The sequence below is a fragment of the Coturnix japonica genome, chromosome 7, assembly GCF_001577835.2.
Source record: "Coturnix japonica isolate 7356 chromosome 7, Coturnix japonica 2.1, whole genome shotgun sequence".
In the NCBI taxonomy this organism is placed as follows: Eukaryota; Metazoa; Chordata; class Aves; order Galliformes; family Phasianidae; genus Coturnix; species Coturnix japonica.
The window spans coordinates 11,796,116-11,816,648 of NC_029522.1; the positions used below are offsets into that span (position 1 = coordinate 11,796,116).

Sequence of the window (20,533 nt, forward strand, 5' to 3'; positions counted from 1 at the left end):
CTGCAGATGTGAGTTACGGATGCTGTTCCCGGCCTTCACATAGCAATGGTAGACTCACTGGAGCAATGCCTGGATGGGGAGAAGAAGTGGCCGTGAAATGTGGCCTTGGAAATAGCCTGCCCAGTGGAGGTAATGCCAGGGAGGTCAGCCCACAGGGGTGATGATGCATGCTGACTGAAGTAATGGATTTGGTTATGTGAGTGAAATGCAAATTGCTGGGTACTGGTCGGGGTGGTGTGGATGCTATCACTGCGTAACTGTCCCACCCAGCTGTATGTTAGTCTGTAATTATCTGGAAATGAAATGTTTAGACCAAAAAGTGTCCCCTACATTGTACTTTCTTCCTTCAATTTTTATTTCTTGTTTTTCACATAAGAAGAACAAAGTCTGGAAACAATGCTTAAACTTAACAGAAGCAAAGGTCTGGCCAGTGACCCAACATGAGGAGAGTGGGGTTTATCAGTTTGTTTGATTGTGGGCCAAGGCATGGACGAGACCAAAGCACATGATGCCAAAAGAGTCTGTGGTGGGATTAGTCAGTATTTTTTGCTGAAGTTTTAAAGTCTCTTGTTTTGGACCAGGAGTCTTTTGTGTTTCATTTTTAAAGCTTGAAACTTAATTGCCATGTTGGAGAGGAAGGAGGTGCTCCCCCTCATCTGGGCAGGAGCTATCTCCTGACCGTAACACGCTCCCAATTCGTGCTCTGTTTACATGACCTGAAGAAAGGGAGTTTTGCCTCATGAGGAGCAGAGGGCTTGAGCCAAGATTTTTTAGCTAGGAACAAAAACTCATATGTGTTTATATTAATTTTGTATTTGGCAAAAAGGATTCTCTGACCTTCTCCTAGGGGCTTTTTTAGCTGTTTGTAACATTTGATTTATTAAGGATTAGTGGCAGTAAGAGAAAGCTTGGTTAGATGCTTGGATGAAGCCAAACAGGGTTTAATTCAGAGAGAGGCAAATATTTCCTGATGGTTTACTTACTAGATTCATTCTTTTAATTTTCCATGTGCAGATTGTCCAAGAGCAGATTGCAATATTCCCAAATTGTTGTATTATTGGAAGTCATTCACCCATTCAATAAGCAAATATTTCTTGGTCCAGAATTTGCTTCTGAAATTGCCAGGGCTCCTAGTGCATTGGGTGGTTGAGAAGCCATGTGGAGAGCAATAGGCTGCTTGGTGTGCTGGCTGCAGCAGGAGCTGCAGCACTGCACGCCAACAGCTGAGGCTGTGTCCCGAGTTGGCCAGTCATAACCCTATGAGGACACAAGACATGTTTCCTTGAGATGCAGCTAACCTGTGCCTGTGCTATGCAGATGGCAGCTTTTCCAACCCGGTACGCTAACTGTGTTTTGACAACACTCATATTTTCAACAAATTAATTTTTGTTGCATGTTCATTATTTCAGTAGCTGCCGGCAGTCCTGCAGCACAGACATATACTTCAGATGTGGAAGGGCTGCACACACAGTTGAGATCAAGGAGTTATTTAGAGAACAAAGTGTCCCTGCTGTTTGCTCAGCACTACTTTAAACAAATAGACAAACAAGGAGGAAAAAATTCTACTTAAAAGAAGCACTGACACTGTCCTCTGTGTTCTTCCTCCCAGGGGAGAGGATGGGAGCAAACCACACGTGATGGACATTAGTGGGGTCACAGCGGGTGCCGCTGGGTGGTATTGGGGCAGTATGGGGTCATGAGGTGATGGGGATCTGCCCAGGAGCTGGGGATGCCGATCTTCACTTACATCCCTGCACTTCCACCCACCAGCTAAGCCAGGTGCTCTTCCTGTGCCAGTGCTTTGTTTCAGGACTGCTTAGGTTTCACCTTGGCCAAGGCTGTGGCATTTGTAACAGAGTTAAAGGCTGAGTGATTAGAGCTAACTCAGTGCTGGGTCCAGCGCTGACAGGATTTTATCTGCAGGCATTTTGCTTCTGGCTTTCAGCCTGATTTAGTCCCAGAAAGGAGTGAAACCGAAGCTGCTCAGGCCATCTTTCTTTGTGGAGGAGCACAGTGCGTCTCTGTAAGTTTGTTTTCAGGCTGTTGCCCGCCAATGTGAGCTTTGCGGAGCGGGAATGAGTCACATGAGGATCACTGCATCCAGCAAGCTACTTCTCCTTTCAACTCTTGATTCCCAAACACAAGATCTTGTGACAAAGAAGAAAGGCAGATTTCTGGCAGTGTGGAGCTGCTGCTTCCCTCCCAGCCCCACAAGAAGAGCTGTAGCATTGTTCAAACAGGTTGATAACAAAGCGAATGAGCAGTGGAAGGGAGATGGGCAGTGTCTGTAAATAGCAGTGTGCTGGCCAAAGATGAGGAGAGGGGCGGGAGAGCACGGGTGTTAGGAGACAGCTGAAGAACAAGATGTTCGCATAAAAGCTGTTTGTTTCTTCGCAGCGCACGCAGCCTGATACTACCTTGCCATTAGTCATGGCCCAGACGAAGGAATCTGTGGGAGTTTCCCCTTCCAGCCAGACTTTGCAGCTAGCCTTTGTCTCAGCATCAGGAGGCAGCTCTCCCAAGCCAAAGTGTTCCTCCCCAGAGCCAGGGGCTGGGCGGGTGGGCTGGTAGAGCAGGTGGGAAGGCAGGCTGTTACAGGGGTGCAAGGGCTGGGCAGTGGTGAATGTGGTTGCCCATCTCTTCATGCAGAGCTTCTCATCCACGGGAGTCTTTGTTAGTACTTAACAGGAGAGAATTGGTATTACCGTCCAAAGCCTGAATAAGTATAGCAGCCACACTTGTTAAAGTGCCAGTACAGTTTCAAGAAGGGCACGATGTACACGATCTGTAGTATGATGGCACATAGAGAGGGAAGTGAAGGAGAGCAGGCCAGGAGTATTGGAGTTTATCTTCTCCTTTACCAAAGGAGTTTTGTAAAAGTATGGGCAAATTGCATCCAGAAGTCTGCAAGTTGTCTGTGAAGTTGAAGTGAATGTAGGTGCAATAAAAGAATAATTATGTGAGGTCACAGTAGAGAAGAGGGCAGCCAGACAAAAGGGAAGAATGTGTGTATGTGTGTGTGTATAGATGTGAATGGCTGAGTCTCAGGAACCTGTTTGGAAGGTAGTTCTGTGAAATACGCAGATAAATAAGTGCTTAATGTCTGTCCCCAGCATGCTGAAGAACTCTGACAGATGGTTTTCCTGTCATCTCCTCTGCCTCATAGGTATGACTTCATTGAGATCCGAGATGGGGACAGTGAAGCAGCCGACCTGCTGGGCAAGCACTGTGGGAACATCGCACCTCCTACCATCATCTCATCGGGCTCCTCTCTCTACATCAAGTTCACCTCAGACTATGCACGGCAAGGGGCCGGCTTCTCCCTGCGCTATGAGATCTACAAGACAGGTCAGTGGCTGAATCAGCGCCTGTCTGCTGGGCCATGTGCCATGATGATCTTCACAAGGAGATGTTGTTGGCCACTGTTGCTATATGATGTTAGCACATTCATGTTCTTTGCAGATAAAGGGCTCTTTTTTTTAGTTTAGTTTGCTGTGGGTTTTTTTTTTTTGTTTTTGTTTTTTTTAAATTTAGGTAAGCCATCGTCTCACTTCCAGTAAGGTAAAGATGCTAGAGTGGGAAATGATAGTACATTTTTGGATCATAATGTTGCATCAAAAGCAGGATTCCTTGTTATACACTCCTTTGAATTCAGGGTCTCAGAAATGTCTGTCTTTCTTCATGGCATGTGTGGAGCTTGTTAGGGCTAAATGGGGATTGTCTTTGGGTTAGGAGTGTATGGAGCTCCGCTCCCGTGGAGTTGCGATTGAGGAATGATCAATGGCACTGTGTTTTCTTCTCCTGGAAGCTGGGTTTGTAACTGGGGAGCTCTGGTTTTCAAGGGACTGCTGTCAGCAGAGCTGTCAAGGGTAGAGATGGTGCCTTTCCAGGCGAATATGAGAGGAACTATTCATAATTCTGGTTAATACCAAACTATTATTGAGAAAAGTAAAAGCTGCTCAAAGGCCTTTTAATAGTGTTTCTGTCTAAATATTTGTCTGGATTGTGTGTCTGGGAAGAAGGCGTGAGAGCATAAAACCCACTCAGTGTGCTGTGTGTGCGGGTGAGCAAAGTGTGCCTGCTTGCCGAGGGAGCGGGAGCATGTTCTGCATGGAGATACAGTGCCCACCCTGTGCCCACATTCCTGTGGTGGTGCGTTGGAAGAAACACATGTGCAGCTCTCATGTCATCACATCCAGCAAGAAAAACGTGCCTGTGCCTGGTAAAGAATCAGAAGGGAACACAAGACTGCCTCTCCTTCGCAGAGACTGATGACTGATCCGCCTCTGCAAAGAAGAGGCAGGAGCACAGGCGCCAGTGCCCAGGGACCATGTGGCAGGCAGGTTCACAGGCACCCCCATCTGCTGCTCACAGGTGGAGGTGGATGTGGAGACTTTGCTGCAAGGGGTCAGGGATGAGATTCCTCAGTTTTACTGTGAGATGGCGAGGACAGGGAGCATCTAGAGGTTCTCATGAATGAGGAAAGTGTTGTTGCTGGTGGTTGCCTGGGCTGTATAGTCAGCCATCAGTCTGGTCTGGTGCAGCCACTTCAGGCCACTGCTGGTTATTAATGGTGAAGATGTGGACTGATTCAGCTGGCTCTTGGGATTTGTTAAGGCCAGTTGCTATCACAGAAGATGGCAGAGTGCCTGTGTTCAGGTGGGAAGACTGGTGACCCTGCTCAGCATCCCTTGACATTCCTTCCTGGTACACACACACATTCCAAGCCCAAGAGGTTGGGTATGGAGTTGTGCTGGTTCCCAGATCAAGTCCATGCCCTGCCTTGGGGCACAAAGTGGTGTGAAGTGATCCAACTGGCAGATGGCAGAGGTGGCCAGCGGGAAGGAGTGGGGCAGCAGGCAGGAACTGACTGCCAGTGTCGGGAGCCAGGAAGGAGACAAATTCATGGAAAAAGAGATCTTGTTGCTGCTGGGAGGGAGAGAGATGGTGTTGGCTGAAGGCTGGATATGAGCTTGTGTCCCTCGATGGCGATTCCTGCAGAGTTGTCATGCCTGAAGTTGTGCTGGCACTCCTCTATCCACTGTTCTCCCACTACAGGCAGCTGCCCTCTCCAGAGAGAGACGCACTTTCTTCCTGCCACAGACACAAAATTTATCTTGGTAAGGCAGATTTCAACACAGAGGACTGGGAGCACCACACCACCTTCCCTGCCCAGCCCTGTCTCTGCCAGGGATCCCAAGAGAGAAGTGCAGAAGGCACTGCACAGAAACAAATGTTACCTTTTGTTTTCGGGCACCTTCAGTCTGAGCTCCCAGGGGAGCTTGCAAGGATGTCACCAGCTTTAAAGGTCACTGGATTGTCATTGTCCACATCAGTAAAGGCAGCAGTGCTTCAGCTTCTTTCTTCCTTAAAGGTGACCTAAAAAAGCAGCTCTTTTCAACTGAGCATTTATTTCCACACCTTGTGCTGAATTTTCCTTATCACCATGTGAGAGGGACAATCTGCATACAAACAACTGCATACCAGTCTCTGAGTCCCCCTGTTGGGACTCAGTCAGCGGTCTGTGGGCTGACAAAAGAGCCCAGCTTCCCTGCTGCTCACTTTGTGAATCAGCTTGGTAGGGCTGGCCTGAGCCCTCCTCGCTGGGCATCAAAGTGTGCTCTCAGGCTGGTCTGTGCTGCTGAAGCCAGCAGGACTCCTGTTTATTATCTGCAGCATCCTTATGAAAAGGCGATCATTGTTTGCTGGTATCAGCCAAGCTGTAGACAAAGATGCCAAATCCGATAAGAGCTCCACATGAGGAAACTTGTTGTCGAATACAATGACATAGTTATGTCTCTCTCCTGTCTCCAGAGGACAGTTCCTTACTCCTGACTCTGGGTTTTTGTCTTTGATTTTCTCCCTAGCTTGGAGCTTGCAGTATTTTGTTTATCTATTTGTCTTTTCAGCTGTTTGGAATGAAGTACACCCTTATCCCCGTTCACAGCATTATGCTGTGATTTGTGTTTGGCCTTATTTTTTGCCTCTGCATTTTACCCCACAGGTTCACACCAGAAAAGCTGGCTGCTTCATTAGGTAGTCAATTAAGAGACTCTCCTGAGTAGCTCTCCAGCTAGGCACTGCATAATGTGGTGCCGGGATCCTGCCATTACTGCGGGCTGCTGGCCTGACTCCTGGAGGTTAATGCTGAATTGAATAACAAGTCTCCCATTAGTCCCAGGAAGGCTCGTGCTGCCTGGAAGAGATGGAGCAGAAGGGTCTGTAGAGGAGAAGGCGGGTGTCCCAGCAAAACCAAAGCTGAAACCTTTGTTAACACCAGGTTGCAGCAGCGGCTGCAAAGCTCCGTAACATCTCCTTTCCCCTCCAATAGCTCCAGGCTGCAGATTTCTGTTGGCCATTGTCCTGCCTCCACAGAGCACTGGTTTCAAAGTCACCGTGGTATGAATACGTCACAAATTCCCCTTTCGCTGGCCACCCCGAGGCACCTTGGCTCTCTGAGAGGGGGCACCAAGCTGCGGCGGGGGCCAGCACAGAGGTCAGCAGTAAATAAGAGGCAACATTGTCTGCCCGACTTGCAATGCAAAGGTCTTCCTTAAGGATAGAAATAACTTGCATTTCTGGTGCGGACAGCCAAATCTGTGAGAAAGGGGCTCTGTTCCCCCTCTTGGCAGAGCCCCCTGCTGCAGCCCATCTCCCCCACCCTTGCTGTGGCAATTGAGCACAGCCATGTACTGGTGCTGCCCTGTCCCTCACAGAGCTGCAGGGGCACAGCAGGCTAACTGCTCGCCTCCCCAGGGTTGCCAAGGTTCCCAGCTGACAGTGGAAACATTGGCACCCGCTGGCCCCTCTGGGTCTTTTCACTGTCTAAATATTTGCACTTCTTGATTTTCTCGAGGAAACTGAGACATAGATATCGAGAGAGGTTGCAGGAGATCAGCCCCTGGGGAGAGCTTTCTTGAAATAGATGAAGTCCCCATTACTCTTCTGTTCCTTCCCAGGACAGCTCCCTCACTACGCAGGGGCTCCTCCATCATGCCTGGAGCTGTGGTGGCCTGTTGCCAGCATGGCTGAGTCAGTGATGATGGCAGGCAGTAGGTCACCCTTTCAGGAGCCAGTAGGGGAAGCACAGCCCAGCTTGGCACAGCCTCCCTTCCCCTCCAGAGCTGCCACTTTGGTGTGGGGGTGCAGCGGGGGCTGATTTGCCAGCTCACAGCCCTGGCTTTGAGTGGCTTTGGATGGGATCACTTTCCTAGTCCTGTTTTTGGAGTAACTGGAAAGGGGATCAGCAGAGGCACATGGGTTGTGCATCTAAAACTATATGAGGGATTTAGATACACTGTCTGCTCCATTGAGTGCACAAACCTCGACTCTCCAGCCATGGAAAGCTTTGAAAATCAGTCCCCATCCTTGCAGGCAAAGTCACACAGCTCTTGGATCACGGAGATTTCCAGAGTACACAGCCCCTCTAAGCTCAAAATGGGGTTTCCATGGTCTGTCAAGCTGTTGGTGTTAAGCTGTGTCATATTAAGACTGGGGTTTTCCTGCTGTTATAGGCTCTGAGGACTGTTCCAGAAACTTCACTGCCTCCAATGGTACTATTGAGTCTCCAGGCTTCCCTGACAAATATCCACACAACCTGGACTGCGTCTTTACCATCATAGCCAAGCCAAAGACAGAAATCCTTCTCCACTTTGTGCTCTTTGACCTCGAGCATGACCCTCTGCAGGCAGGGGAGGGAGATTGCAAATATGACTGGCTGGATATCTGGGACGGCATCCCTCAAGGTAAGCCATGGGATGCCACTACTGCATCCTCAACACCTCTCCATGTCTCACAGAACTCCAGAGCTCTGTGCTCTTTTTCTTAAGATCAAAGGTGCCTAACCTTAGAGGTGACTGCAGCATCCAGCCTGGCATAAGGGCACTCTGTAGCTGGCCATGGGAGCAATGTGCTTGCTGAAGGCTGCATGCATTAATCCTGAAACTAAAGCTCTGTTGTAACCACTGATCTAAAAAGTCCCATGGGACACTCCCACAGAGCACTGATCCTCACTAAGAGAAGGGCAAAGGGTTCATGCATGCTGAGAGGATCTCCCTACCCTGAACCAGCACTGTGAAACAGAGCAAATTGGAGCATTTCCCAGCAATTGCAGAGCAATATTTGCTGCAGTGGACATTTCTGCGCAGAGCACTGCGTGGCACTGGGCCAGTGGATATAAAAAAGTAGCCCATCCTCAAAACCTGCCTTTCTTTCATCCCAGTCTCTCCTGCTAAGGCATCCATGCTGAGTGATGCCAACCTACTGGTGACCCATGAGGCTGGGGAAAAGGCAGGAGTCACCTCTGCTGCTCTTTTTTTTTGCAGTTGGCCCATTGATAGGCAGGTACTGTGGCACTAAGATGCCGTCGGACATTCGCTCGACCACCGGAGTCCTGTCGCTCACCTTCCACACTGACCTGGCTGTGGCTAAAGATGGTTTCTCTGCTCAGTACTACTTGATCCAACAGGAAGTGCCTGAAAGTAAGTTGGAAATGTCCTGAGCATGTCTTGGGCAGTCGTGTTGTCTGTATCAACTAAGCACTTCCTTTGCAAGAGTGAGGTGGGAGGAGTATGCCTAAGGGTTTGTTCCCCATTAGCCACAGAGATGGGAATTGCACTAAGTATGCTGTTTCTCACAGGAATAGGATGTAAGGAAGAGTTACATTCTCTGCATTTTCCTTAACTTTTCACTTGCTCGTGAAGTCTTCTCCCTACCTTTTGGGACAGAATCCTTTGTATATATGATCAGCCCAAACGATTTAGGGTGAGGCTTCAGCCCAGTGGGTGCAGCAAAATCATTAAAGCATTGGGGAAAATCTCTCCAATTTTCCAAAAATTCACAGCCCCAAACTACAAATTGGAATTTCACGTCTGTCTAATTAAGAAATGCCCAAAGCGCTAAGAAGTTCAAACCAGAATTTGTTTTAGATCCTTTATTAAGGGAGATAAATTGAGTTGGCGTAAGGAAGGAAAGTTGTATCTTTTGAGAGTGAAGAGCATTTTGATTCTTTGTGAAAACACTTGCAGGCTAGAAGAAATTCAATTACTTTTCCCATTATATTTCTGCATCAGAGCTACAGTTCTCAAACTCTGTTAGCAGGAAACCTGTGATACGACAGAAAAAGCCTTCAGGATACCCATCAATCCCAGAGAAAGAGAGGAGGTCTCTGACCCGAGGCTGAGAGCCCATGATGGACAGGAGGGCTGTGCAGGGCTGGGGGAGCTGGGTTACAGTCTCTTGTTCCACCGCTGAGTTAAGGGCCCCTCTGCTGAGGCTGTGAAAGTTACAGATATGCACAAGCTCTTCACTGCTATGTATTACCGCACTCCGTTGATCTGTTCTTTAATCCCATTTCTATCCCGTTCTTTAAAAGGTCTGGGAAATAAAGCACTGATGACACACAAAGCTTGAGAAATCAAGCATGAGAACTATTGAAGGGCTAGGCTTGTTTTGATTCACACTGGTGTAAACTGAAACTCTAATAATACCACTGAGATCTTAACTTGGCCCATCATTTCCAGCCGGGGTTGACTTGGCCGCATTAAAAACATAAACAGTTTGGTCAAGCCCCATTGGTTTACAGCAGTGGTGAGCTGTTTTCGTTGTTATTGTTTTTACAGGACAACTGCCATAAAATATATGAGATGTGCAGTAAGATTGGGCTAATTACGACCTTTAAAAGTCTTAGAAGTGAGGAAACCCAAATAAAAGCATACCAGAGCCTTTCATGTTTATGGCTGGTTAATCCCTACAGGCCTGATATCACAAACAATACAAGCACACATCCACAAACACACCCATACTCTCACATGCACACAGAACCTTTAGGCCTGCCTGTGCCAGATTTTGATGTTGCTGCTGGCAGCACAGCAGTGAGCATCCTCCTGTTTTCCCTGCCCACACTCCTTGCCTTGTCAGTGCTTAGCTTTCACCTCCAACCTTCAAGAAGATGGGTAACTTTGTGGCAAGGGAATGTGGGACATCTTGTCATAAGAAGACAAGGAGACGGAGGGAGGGAAGAGTTAGAACGGTGCATTAAAACTGCAGCAGTGGAGAAAAGGGAGATAGGCAGAAAGACCTGAACAGTACTAATTGTCAGAAGGCCATTCAGACATAAAGCTGCCCCACTTGAATTTCACAGTGCCATCTGTGAGAGCACACAACATACAAGATCGTGTATATCTGCTCATCTGTCCAGGCAGACAGCTTTGCTCAGAGTTAGCTGTGAAAGATAGCTTAGGGCTCCTTCCACTAGGGAGTGAAATACGGACACTGTAAGCTGATCAGCATCTATGTGTGTGTCCCTGTTGCAGACTTCCAGTGCAATGTGCCACTGGGGATGGAATCTGGCAGGATCTCCAACATGCAGATCAGTGCCTCCTCCACCTACTCAGATGGGCGATGGACGCCCCAGCAGAGCCGGCTCAACAGCGATGACAACGGCTGGACCCCCAATGTAGACAGCAACAAAGAGTACCTCCAGGTTCGTAGACTTTCTACTCCCCTCACCTTGTTCCCCACCAAATGGAGCATCACGCTGTTGAACTGACCCTTGACCATAAGGCTTGTTGAATTTTTTATTGCCTCTGTAGCCCATGGGGAGCAAGCAGCAGGGGAGCTGCAATGCCTCTGTAAAATGAGATAGGCTGACTCTCCCCTTAGCATGCTTGCACGAGGCTGACTTGACCCACTGTCCCTCTCCCACCCCTCTCCTTCCTGCCCAAAGTGTTGATGGACTTTCCAGCATACTGACAGAAATTGAGAGACCTCTGCCTCTTACAAGGGCCACTGACTGCCACTGGCCTGAGGAACAATGTCTCCAAGAGGCGTGTGGAAAAACATCTAGAATAATATTTATCTCATCAGTGATGCGAGGAGCATGAGTGGGCTGCATGTCAGGTAGGGGGCTGTCAGAACCAAGGCTGTCCCTGGGACCTAGTTAGATCTGCAGCTTCTGTCCATACAGGGCTTCGGTCTGTGTCATATTGCCATGAGACATTGCTTGCTAAAGGGCACTAGGAATGAAAGATGGTGAATGTCACTGCCTCCAGCAGACATCTCATTCTTCATTCATTGCAGTGCTACCAAGCCAGCTCTGCTGACCTTTCTCAACCCACATTGTGAAAAAAAAAAAGAATAAAAAGGAAAACCAGAAACTGTAGCACTTGCTAATTGGACACCCTGCTTTTATTTTACTTGTAAAAAGTCAGCCCTTGTCCCGTTTTAATGGACCTGAGCCTCCAGTTTCTGTATGGATCTTATTGCTTGGTCCAAAGCAGGAAGGTGGCTTTGTGATGGTCACCTGTGGACACACATCAGGACCAGTTACTCTTGTCCCTGGCTGCAGAAATCCTGCTGAATTCAGCCTGGGGGAGTTATGCCTGTGGAGATGAGTTCTTACATTCCTGTGTGCCTCCCAGTGTGGAGCCAGCCTGAGTTCTCAGCTGCTCACCACTCTGTCTCTTGTCCCTTTTTCCCCTATAAAGGTGGATCTCCACTTCTTGACTGTGCTCACAGCCATTGCTACACAGGGTGCCATCTCCAGAGAAACCCAGAATGGGTACTATGTTCGTACTTACAAGCTGGAGGTCAGCACCAACGGGGAGGACTGGATGATGTACCGACATGGTAAAAACCATAAGGTAAAAGGCCTTTTTGTCTCTTTTGCGTGTGCCCTGGTGGGTCTTGCAGCCAATGGGAGAACAGAGTGATTTTACAGATCTGCAGCATTTAATCTGTGAGAGACTTTTTTTCTGATGAGGGCTAAAAGACTGATGATGCCTTGAGCAGAGCAGAAACAGTCCTTTCTCCTCTGCACAACAGTGAGGAAACATGATTCCTTGGAAAACCTGGCTGCTGTTGCATCTTTCGTGGTGGTGAGAATATGTTCTTCGACTGCAAATGAAGGAGAAAATGCTTTAACAGCCTGTGTTTTGCCATACAAGATTCATTGAGCTTTTATGGCCATAGCCCCGTCTGCATGCTGGGTTAACAATCACAAAACCACATGAAACTGTAGTTCAGGAGTTATTGAGGCCTGGAAATGAAAGGGCGCAAATCCTTAGAGGGGATTGCACCATCCCAGAGAATAAAATGAACAATAAATAATGAGGAGCATTCAGGCTGCCAGAGCTAGCAGGCGCGGCTGGCAGTGGTGCATCAAACCCCAGGAGCTGGTGTGTGCTCTCACCGTGTTCCTGGGAGGCACATGCAGATGGGAGTGAGGAGGGGAATAAATACGGGTGCCTGTGGATGGTGCTGCATGGTGAGGTGATTCTGAAGCAGGCGGAGCAGGAGCTGACAGTGTGGCTGTGTATGGGGAGAGCTAGCAGGGCTTAGGGCAGCTGTGGTGCTGGCTGGTTCTGTTCTGTCACTTGCCTTGGTCATAAGGTTATCCCCTGGTTAAGGGCACCTTGGAAAAGCCCTTCCCTGCTTTTCTTTGGAGCCCACTGGTGCTGCTGCTGCAGCTCAGGTCTTCCCTACTGCCGTGCCGTGATCTGAGTGAAATGGGGCCTGCCTGTCTCCCCCTGCATGCACGTCCTGGCAGTTTCTGCTTCCTCAGCATTTCTGTTAAATTAGCTGTCCCCTCCCTTTACTGGCACAGACGCTGTTGGCATGAACTGCAGTATCCCGCCTTGTCCAGGATTCCTTCAGACATTTCCTTCCCTTCCGGGCCGTGTGATTTCCCCTTCCCCACAGGCGGTTCACATTTGCTCTTCATCCCATAGAGAGTCCACACTGTGAGAGGCCACTGGCGAGGTCTCATACCTGCAGTATTTGGAGCCTTTCAGCTCCTTGTGTGCCAGGGGGGTGGTGTCCGTGCTATTTTTGAGGTAGGGAAATGGGGACACAGGGCAGCACAGCCCCCTGTGAGCTCCCAGCTCAGACTGCCCATGTCGGGTCATGGAACACCAGCTGCCCTGTGGGCCCCAGGCTGCAGCTGGTGGCAGAGCTCTCATCATGCTGCACAGCCTGCACTCCCCAGGCCACCTGGTACAGCGTCTCTTTCTATGAGCCAAGGGTGTATCTCCTTGCTCTGTGCAGGCCACAGACACTGGGAAGTTTGAGGTCTTGCTGAGACCATCTCTGCAGGCTGATTTCCCATCCTTGCCTCAGCAGGGTGGAGCAGGGCTGGTTTCAGCCTCATCGGGTTGGCCTATGTCAACCTGGCTGGTGCCAGCCCAGAGCATCCCCATAGCCACGTGCATTGCCACCATGTCAGCACTTGGCCCTCGTGCCCTGTCAGCTCCTTCCTGCCCTACTTTCTCTCTTCATTAAAAAAAAAAAAAGAAGAAAGAAAGAAAGAAAAAGTTAAACCTTTCCCTTTTTACTCCTTTATTCCAGTCTCGCCACTTTCCCACGTTCTGGCCTCAATTTAGTAGGCACCTCCCCAGGCTGGAAGACAAGTAATTGCTTTCGGTGGCTCTCCTACCCCTTGTATCAGAGCATCTTGCTCTCCCTCTGTCTGCAAGACCAACCCTGGCAGCTGAGCCTCAGCATGGCTGGGGGCAGCTCCTCACTCCCAGCCTGGCAGGGGGCCTCTGGCCCCATGTTACTCTCAGCTGTTCCTGTGCTAGGGAAGCTTTCAGCCTCTGCTCTCAGTTTGCAGGTATCACCCTGCGTCAGTGCAGTGCTCTGCTCACTGCGGGCTGCAACGGTGGAGTGAGCCATGCCAAAGAGATTTGTCAAGTCTGCCGCAGCTTGATTTGGTGCCATGAGGAGCGAGGAGGGGAGGGGCAGACAGACGGGGACTCTGTTCCTCTCTATACATGCATACACACACACACAGATATATGTATATATATATATACACACGTATATAGATAAGTATATATATGTATATGCAGATGCACGCACACATATGGGGTGTATCAAACACTGCTCTGAATTTCTGCTCCCTGTGTGGGCCAAAAGCAATGCTTTGCTGTGCTGTGGGCAGGTCAGCTGACTTTTACATCTTTATCAGGGAGCTAAAGCAGCAGAAAGCCGGCAAGCACAAGAGGGGTGGAAGGAGGAGGAGGATTCTCTCTGCAGAGGACAGGGAGCTCTGACCTCCTCCCCTTCATTCCCACTTCCCCTCCTGGCAGTGTCTGGGAGGAAAGCGAGACTGGGCTGTGTCCCTGTGGAACATGGTCATTCACCTTTGAGTCTACAGCTGCTGGCAGTCATGGCAAGGGAAACAGGAGAGACAGGATGAAGTGATGGAAAATGAGATTAATATGCAATCCCAGCAGAAGGACTGGTAGGAGGTGAGCACCAAGCCTTCCTGTCACCCTGTGCCCCTGCCAGGCTTCCCCACCACCCCACAGAGCTGAGTCCAGCACATGGCAGCTATCCCCCTGTCCAAGGGATGATGCTCTGTCCTGCCAGGATATGGGGCCAAAGGTGCGAAGCTGCCTTCTCATATGTCCCCTGAGAGAGGAGATGGGCAAGAAAGCAGCCACCACCTGCTGCTGACACTATTTCCCTTTACTCTCCCCTCCAGAGCATCCCCATAGGACAAGTCTAAACAACCATGACCCCAGAAAAGCTGCACTGGCCTTTTCCTCCTTCATGCATCCTGTAGTGAGCTACATAGCCTGAAAGCCCAGTTCTTTTTGTGCCACCACCAGCAGTGCTCGTACTTGTCACCTCCCTCTGGCTGTCTGGGCACAGACATGAAGGGGGAACCAAGCACCCCGTAAATGTGCCCAAGCCTGCAGGGCCAGAGCTGCTGTTTCTATGTGCAGGAAGTGGTGTCAGAACGGGTCCCTGTCAGTGTCACCCAGCGGTCAGTGGCCCCTGAGGTTATCTTCCAGGCACTGGCCTTGCAGCTCGTGCCAAGATCTTATCTGGCCATTTGCAAATGTCTTTTAAAAATGACTCTTTCTTGAACCCAAGAAAGGAAAAGAGCACCTGGCAGGATTTGTCCTTTTGTTTTTGACCATTTTCTTCAGGCAGATCCAGCGGTGAGGATTTTATTGGAAAACAACATGCTCATCCATTCTGATCCACTTCTTTTGTTGCTGGGTTTCAGGTTCCAGTCTCCGTGTGGTCTGAGCTTCCTCACATTTGTAATTGCAGAGTTCAGCTCTCCAGGATCGTGTAGTGGGGGACCAAGATAGGTGCTGTCTCTGCCTCCATTTCCCTGTGTGTGAATGGAAAGAAGGCAACTGAAGCATTTGCTTTGAGACTCTTAAGTCAATGGATAAGGAATGGCAGAAAGATCCAGCTGATGTGCGTTTTCAATTTCCTACTTGTTTTGACAGCTTTATGCTTGTTATCAGTGAACCTTCCTGGGTGGTATTTCAGATGATGCAGGAAGGCAGGTTAAATCACTGCTTAGAGCTTCTGCAGTATCTCAGCTGTGCATGGAACCGGGGACGTTAGAGGTGTTCGGTGCTGGCAGAGGATACTGAGGATAAATCTGTGGAGACCCTCATGCCTTCCCTTAGGAGCGGTCCTTTGCCCTCTTAGTTCATAATGAGGTCTCATGTGTTTATTCACCTGAGGAGGGAGAGAAAATCTTTCAGGCCCGTGGCTTCTTTTTTGTGTAAATCTCAAGAAAAGCTCTTGTGATCAGCCAGAAAGCCAGAAGTGCTTCTGCACAGAGACATCATGGTGCAGAGTCTGCCCAGAAGCATCCCCAGGTCCCAGCCTGCTCCTGCTGCTTTCACAGCAGTACAAAGCCACCAGGCTTTGGGAAAGGCAGCCCCGTGCATTCACCCTTGGTGCAGTACCAGGGGAGAATTACGGCTCTGGCTTTCCGAGCCAGGCTGCAGCTTTGTGTTCCTGGGCCTGCTATCTCCTTTGCAGGCTAGCAGAGTGCCACTTCTCCCATCCCTGGTGGCTCCCAGTTCTGAGTGCAGCCTCTCAGAGACACTGTGCTGGCAAGCCCTGCATGCTGCGCCTGGCCCAGGCGGCTGTGCTTCGTTCACTGTTGCCAAGTATCATTTTTCTTCTAACTTCTTGTTCCTGGATTTAATAAATCCCGGACTATCCACCCTCCACTTAAGCCAGAATCCTCCACCATCAAACATACCCCATTTTGTGCCTTCCCTATCTGACAAGAAAAATAATCTCCCCGACTTTTCTCCTTCATGCTTCTCTGTCTAAATCCTGAAGGCCTAATCCCGTTAGCATGCTCTTTTCCAGGGCTCTGTCGCCACGGGAGTAACATAATCCTGCCATAAATCTAGTGGGTCCAAGAAGACACATACAAAGAGACAAAGGGAGGGCTGCTGCCATCCTTGGCCGCCTTGTCTGCCTCCCTACCTCTTTTTCTTTTGCTCCCCAAGAAATCTCACAGTGGCCAAGCAGCCAGCAAAGAGGGCACATCCTTCGTGCTGCCTGCTCTGCTGCCTTTGCCTGCATGGACCTATTTGTCTCCTTTTTGTCCTTCACTCCAGGCCCTACTGCTGGCAGTGCCTGAACCCACTGGCACTAACGCAGCTCAGAAATGCCCCCATTGCTCTGGGACAGTTGCAAAACATCAGGAACACAACTCCTAAGTGCTGCTGGGAGATGTGTGTGCGTGGTGAGAAACTGCCCAGCCCTCCTCCAGACTCGGGAGTTTTTCCTGCCTTTTGCTTTCTGCAGCAAATTAATTAAGCAGGTTGCTGCTCATTGATTATCAATTTAATTCTACATGTAGACCTGCTGGCTGGACTAAAACGTAAACATAAAGTATGTGGGGAGGAGACTGTCGGCTTTCTGATGCTGCGGTGAAAATGAGTTCCCTTGACTGCTTCTTGGAAGGTGCTTTTAATTTGTTAATGGTTTTCCCATTTGTCTTCTGGCTCTGTCACCGTCAGTGAGTGCGTGCGCCTGCGTGTGCGCGCTCTGCTGAGTGTGCGTGCCCATATCCCTAGATTGCAGCCAGGTTTTTTTTCTGCTGGTGTAAATTACTGTGACTTCTTATCCTTCGATGGCAGTATGTTGATTTACACCATCCGAAGACTTGGCTCCCACTATGTGCTGAGTGGGAAGGAAAGCAGCTAGGAGGGGAAGAATAGCAACATTCTATTTTGGTAAGGGGGAAGAAATCTTTTCTTTCTTGGCGCTCCGAATTTCACACATTTTCCTGCTAGTTCTTCCCATGCCGTGAGTGCTAATTTGAGGCAGGATGAGGAGCCTGCTCAAGTCAACGGGGCGCTCTGCAGTTCTCTCAGCTCTGGGAGCAGCAAACCCACAGGATGAGGACCTGACCCTGGTCAGCGATGCAGGGAGCTGCATGTGCATGGTATGTCCTCAATGGGAAGAAGGTGTAAGGCCAGGCATGCATGTCCTCCATGAACTGGGCTCCTCTCTGCTGTGCTGAACTGGGTACAAAGCAGTGACTTGCTACCAACAATGAATGTTTCAGAAACAATGTATGGCTTGGGCTAGAGATGGGAGTTGGGTGGCACTTCTGCTGTGGTGAACTGGGAGTCCATCATGGCTCCAGTTCAGATTTATGTCACTTAAAGAATGCGATCCAGTTGGAGGAAATCACTGAGCACCAAATGTAAAGTAGAGCTGAGGTTGCTCTCCTGGAAGCAGGTGGTTGGTACTGAGGTCACATAAGAGATGCTTTCAGCAATGCTTGTGGTAGTGATAAAGTTTTCTGGGCTCAGTCCCGCTTCTGCTTTCTGTCAAGCTTGACTTTGCAGAAATCAGCAACAAATTACATTGGTGTAAATTTGGATTCTGGCCCCTGATGCTCGTATGTGTGAATCGAGCTAAAAAAGAACAAAGCTGCAAATATGTTAAACCAAAAAGAGCAGCAAACCTCATCAGCGACTGCTGAGCGTGCCGGTCCATATGCAACCTTTGGCTGCGGAGCCCTCTGACTGCTGGCTGCAGGAAGCAGGGGAGGCTGCCAGGAGCTGCTCCCCCCGCTGCCATAGCCACCAGGAGCTGTTCCTGGGACGTGAGGACCTTTGGGCTGGCCTGAGATGCTCCTCCCAGGCTAAAATTGTGGCCCAGGCTCAGATAAACATTTCCTGTCCTCTGGTGTTAGGTTCAGTGGCAAGGTGTTGTGTGTCAGCTGCTGTGTTGACATGGAGCTGGAGGCTGTGCTGTGGAAATGTGTCCTTTCGGCCCGTGCGTGCGTGTGCGTCCCCCCACACGTATACAAGACACGCACACATGCCTGAGGAGCAGTATATAGTAACCACTATTCTGACAGGCCTCCTGCTGGAAAAATGGGTATTTGGTGTCTGCTGAGCAAGGGAAACGATGGGAAGTGGGGTCAAACAGGATAAAATAGGATATTAAAAGCACATAAACCATGCTGTGTCGCTGAACGGTAGCAGCGTGATGTATATCTCCAGATTAGCATTTCTGCTGAAGTTCACATCAACTCCAAGTCCTAATTACTGTCCAGACTCACAACCAAAGCTCTCCATGGGCACTCCCTGCCCTAGCAGGAACACCCCCATCCTGGGCAGGACCCTGCACTGCCATGGGGCTGCGAGCACCACTTCCATCTCTGCAAACACCTCCTGCCCACCACAGGGCATGACAGCCTTGGAGGAGAGCAGCCTGAGACCCTGAGCAATAGGACACTTAAAATGCTTCTTAACTCCTACTGGAGGCAGGAGGCCAGCATACAGCCTTACCCTTGTTCTGTCCCAACTCACGGGAATCTGCGCTTGAATTGTTCAGTGGAGCTGAGTGTCAAAGATTTTGCTCCTCTGCTTTGCTCTGAGATAAACTTAGCAAAGGTCCTTGCTTAGAATGTCATATGCAGGGTGGGAAACAGTGAAAGAACCCAGCTGACACTGTGTATGCAGGTTGCTCCTGGTTGAGGCCAGGGGACACTTCAGCCGTCCCAAAAGCCTGCGTGCTATGAGGGAAAGGGGAGTGAGGGCAGCATCAGTCTGGGAATGTTAGTGCAGTATGCTGGGTTGGAAATGGCCCTCAGACTGGGTATCTGCTCTTTCCCTCCTTTTGTTCCCCTAGTGGCACCACAGCCTCAAACAGAAGCGCAGCTACCCAGTTCTTGCCCGGCCTGTTAGAGTAATGGGAGGGAGGGGAGGATCTAGCATCCATCTGGTAGTTATTGATTACGGCCATCTGGTAAGACAGCAGCTTTTTTGTATCATGTCGGATCATAAACTCTCTCCTAAAGCTGTCTCTGTGAAGGGCTGTGTGTGCACTGGGGAGCAGAAAAGGGGCTGCCTGAGATGGCAGCTCAGTGCCCAGGGCAGGGGCCGCATCCTTCCTGCTGCTTATGTGCCGGGTGCTTCCCTGTGGTGCTTCCCAATGGAGCTCAGTGTGAGGTCCAGTCAGGATGGGCGAGTCCCTCAGCCCACCAGCAGTCCTGCCAGCAGCTCAGCCCTCTTTGTCTGCCCTGGGGCTTTCCCTGGCCATGGTCTGGCCCTTCCCAGAAAAGCCTCTCCTCATTTTTCTGTGCTGAGGTTGTTTGTTTTGAATCTGACCTGGTTATTTCTTTCTGCCACAGGAGGACATAATCGTATTTCTGTCACCTCTTTCTTGCAGACGTTTCAGGCCAATGAGGATGCCACGGAGGTGGTTCTCAACAAGATCCACAGCCCAGTGCTCACACGCTTTGTGCGCATCCGTCCCCAGAGCTGGCACAATGGCATTGCCCTGAGGCTGGAGCTGTATGGCTGCCGCATCACGGGTGAGCATCTCCCTGTTCCCATCAGCCCTCCTCTCTGTCCCTCCAGCACTCTGTCCCAGACTATGACAGCTGTTTGGGGCAGCAGCGCTGGCACTGCAAGCAGAACAGAGATGCCTATCCTCTCTGCTGTGCTTAGGGAAACCAGGGCCCAGCCCCTGGAGGCAAGACAAGGCACTCGGTGCTGCTTCAGTGCCCAGAGCTTAAACTTGCAGGGAAAACCATGAGTGCCCTCTGCCTCCTTCCTAGCTTCTCATGCCCTCTTCTTCCCTGCAGATTCGCCCTGCTCCAACTTGCTGGGCATGCTTTCTGGCCTCATCCCTGACTCACAGATCTCGGCCTCTTCTATCAGAGGCTACGACTGGTCTCCCAGCATGGCCCGCTTGGTGAGCAGCCGTTCAGGCTGGTTTCCACGCATCCCTCAAGCCCAGCCCGGGGAGGAGTGGCTGCAAGTGGACCTGGGTGTCCCAAAGAACATCAAAGGCGTCATTATCCAGGGGGCTCGTGGAGGAGACAGCGTGACCACCACCGAGTCCCGCTCTTTTGTGAAGAAGTTTAAGGTAGCATACAGCATGAATGGAAAAGACTGGGAATTCATCCAGGACCCCAAAACAATGCAGGCCAAGGTAAGCATTGCTTGGAGCAGCTGCAAAAAGTGATGTATGCTCCTGGGTATCTTCAGTCTGTCTGGTGATGTCTTTGGAAATTAGCTTTTGTTCTCCCTCCAGTGATTTTGGGAGTTTGAGTTGTCACTAGGAAACCCCAGGTTGCATCCCCTGGCTCTGCTCTTAAGGTGTACTAGAGGATTTAGGTTCCACATAGCCCCAGGAATAGTATCTTCACTTCTCGCTGAAAGCCAGGCATGGAGATGTGGGCAATATTTTCTGCTCTTTCCAGCTTCTGCAGGTCAGAGCCCACAAGATAATG

The 20,533-nt window shown here is 50.0% G+C and overlaps 1 protein-coding gene across 6 annotated transcripts in view; it reads left to right on the plus strand.

The window, feature by feature from the left end:
• Positions 1 to 20,533, plus strand: part of NRP2 (neuropilin 2) — an 80,563-nt gene that overhangs the window by 23,340 nt on the left and 36,690 nt on the right. For all 6 annotated transcript variants that reach the window (XM_015868258.2, XM_015868260.2, XM_015868263.2 and 3 more), the window contains exons 3-9: positions 3,167 to 3,348; positions 7,515 to 7,745; positions 8,325 to 8,480; positions 10,314 to 10,483; positions 11,487 to 11,642; positions 19,465 to 19,609; positions 19,883 to 20,232. In XM_015868258.2, coding sequence (XP_015723744.1) covers positions 3,167 to 3,348; positions 7,515 to 7,745; positions 8,325 to 8,480; positions 10,314 to 10,483; positions 11,487 to 11,642; positions 19,465 to 19,609; positions 19,883 to 20,232 — 1,390 coding nt within the window. The remainder of the gene's footprint in view (positions 1 to 3,166; positions 3,349 to 7,514; positions 7,746 to 8,324; positions 8,481 to 10,313; positions 10,484 to 11,486; positions 11,643 to 19,464; positions 19,610 to 19,882; positions 20,233 to 20,533) is intronic.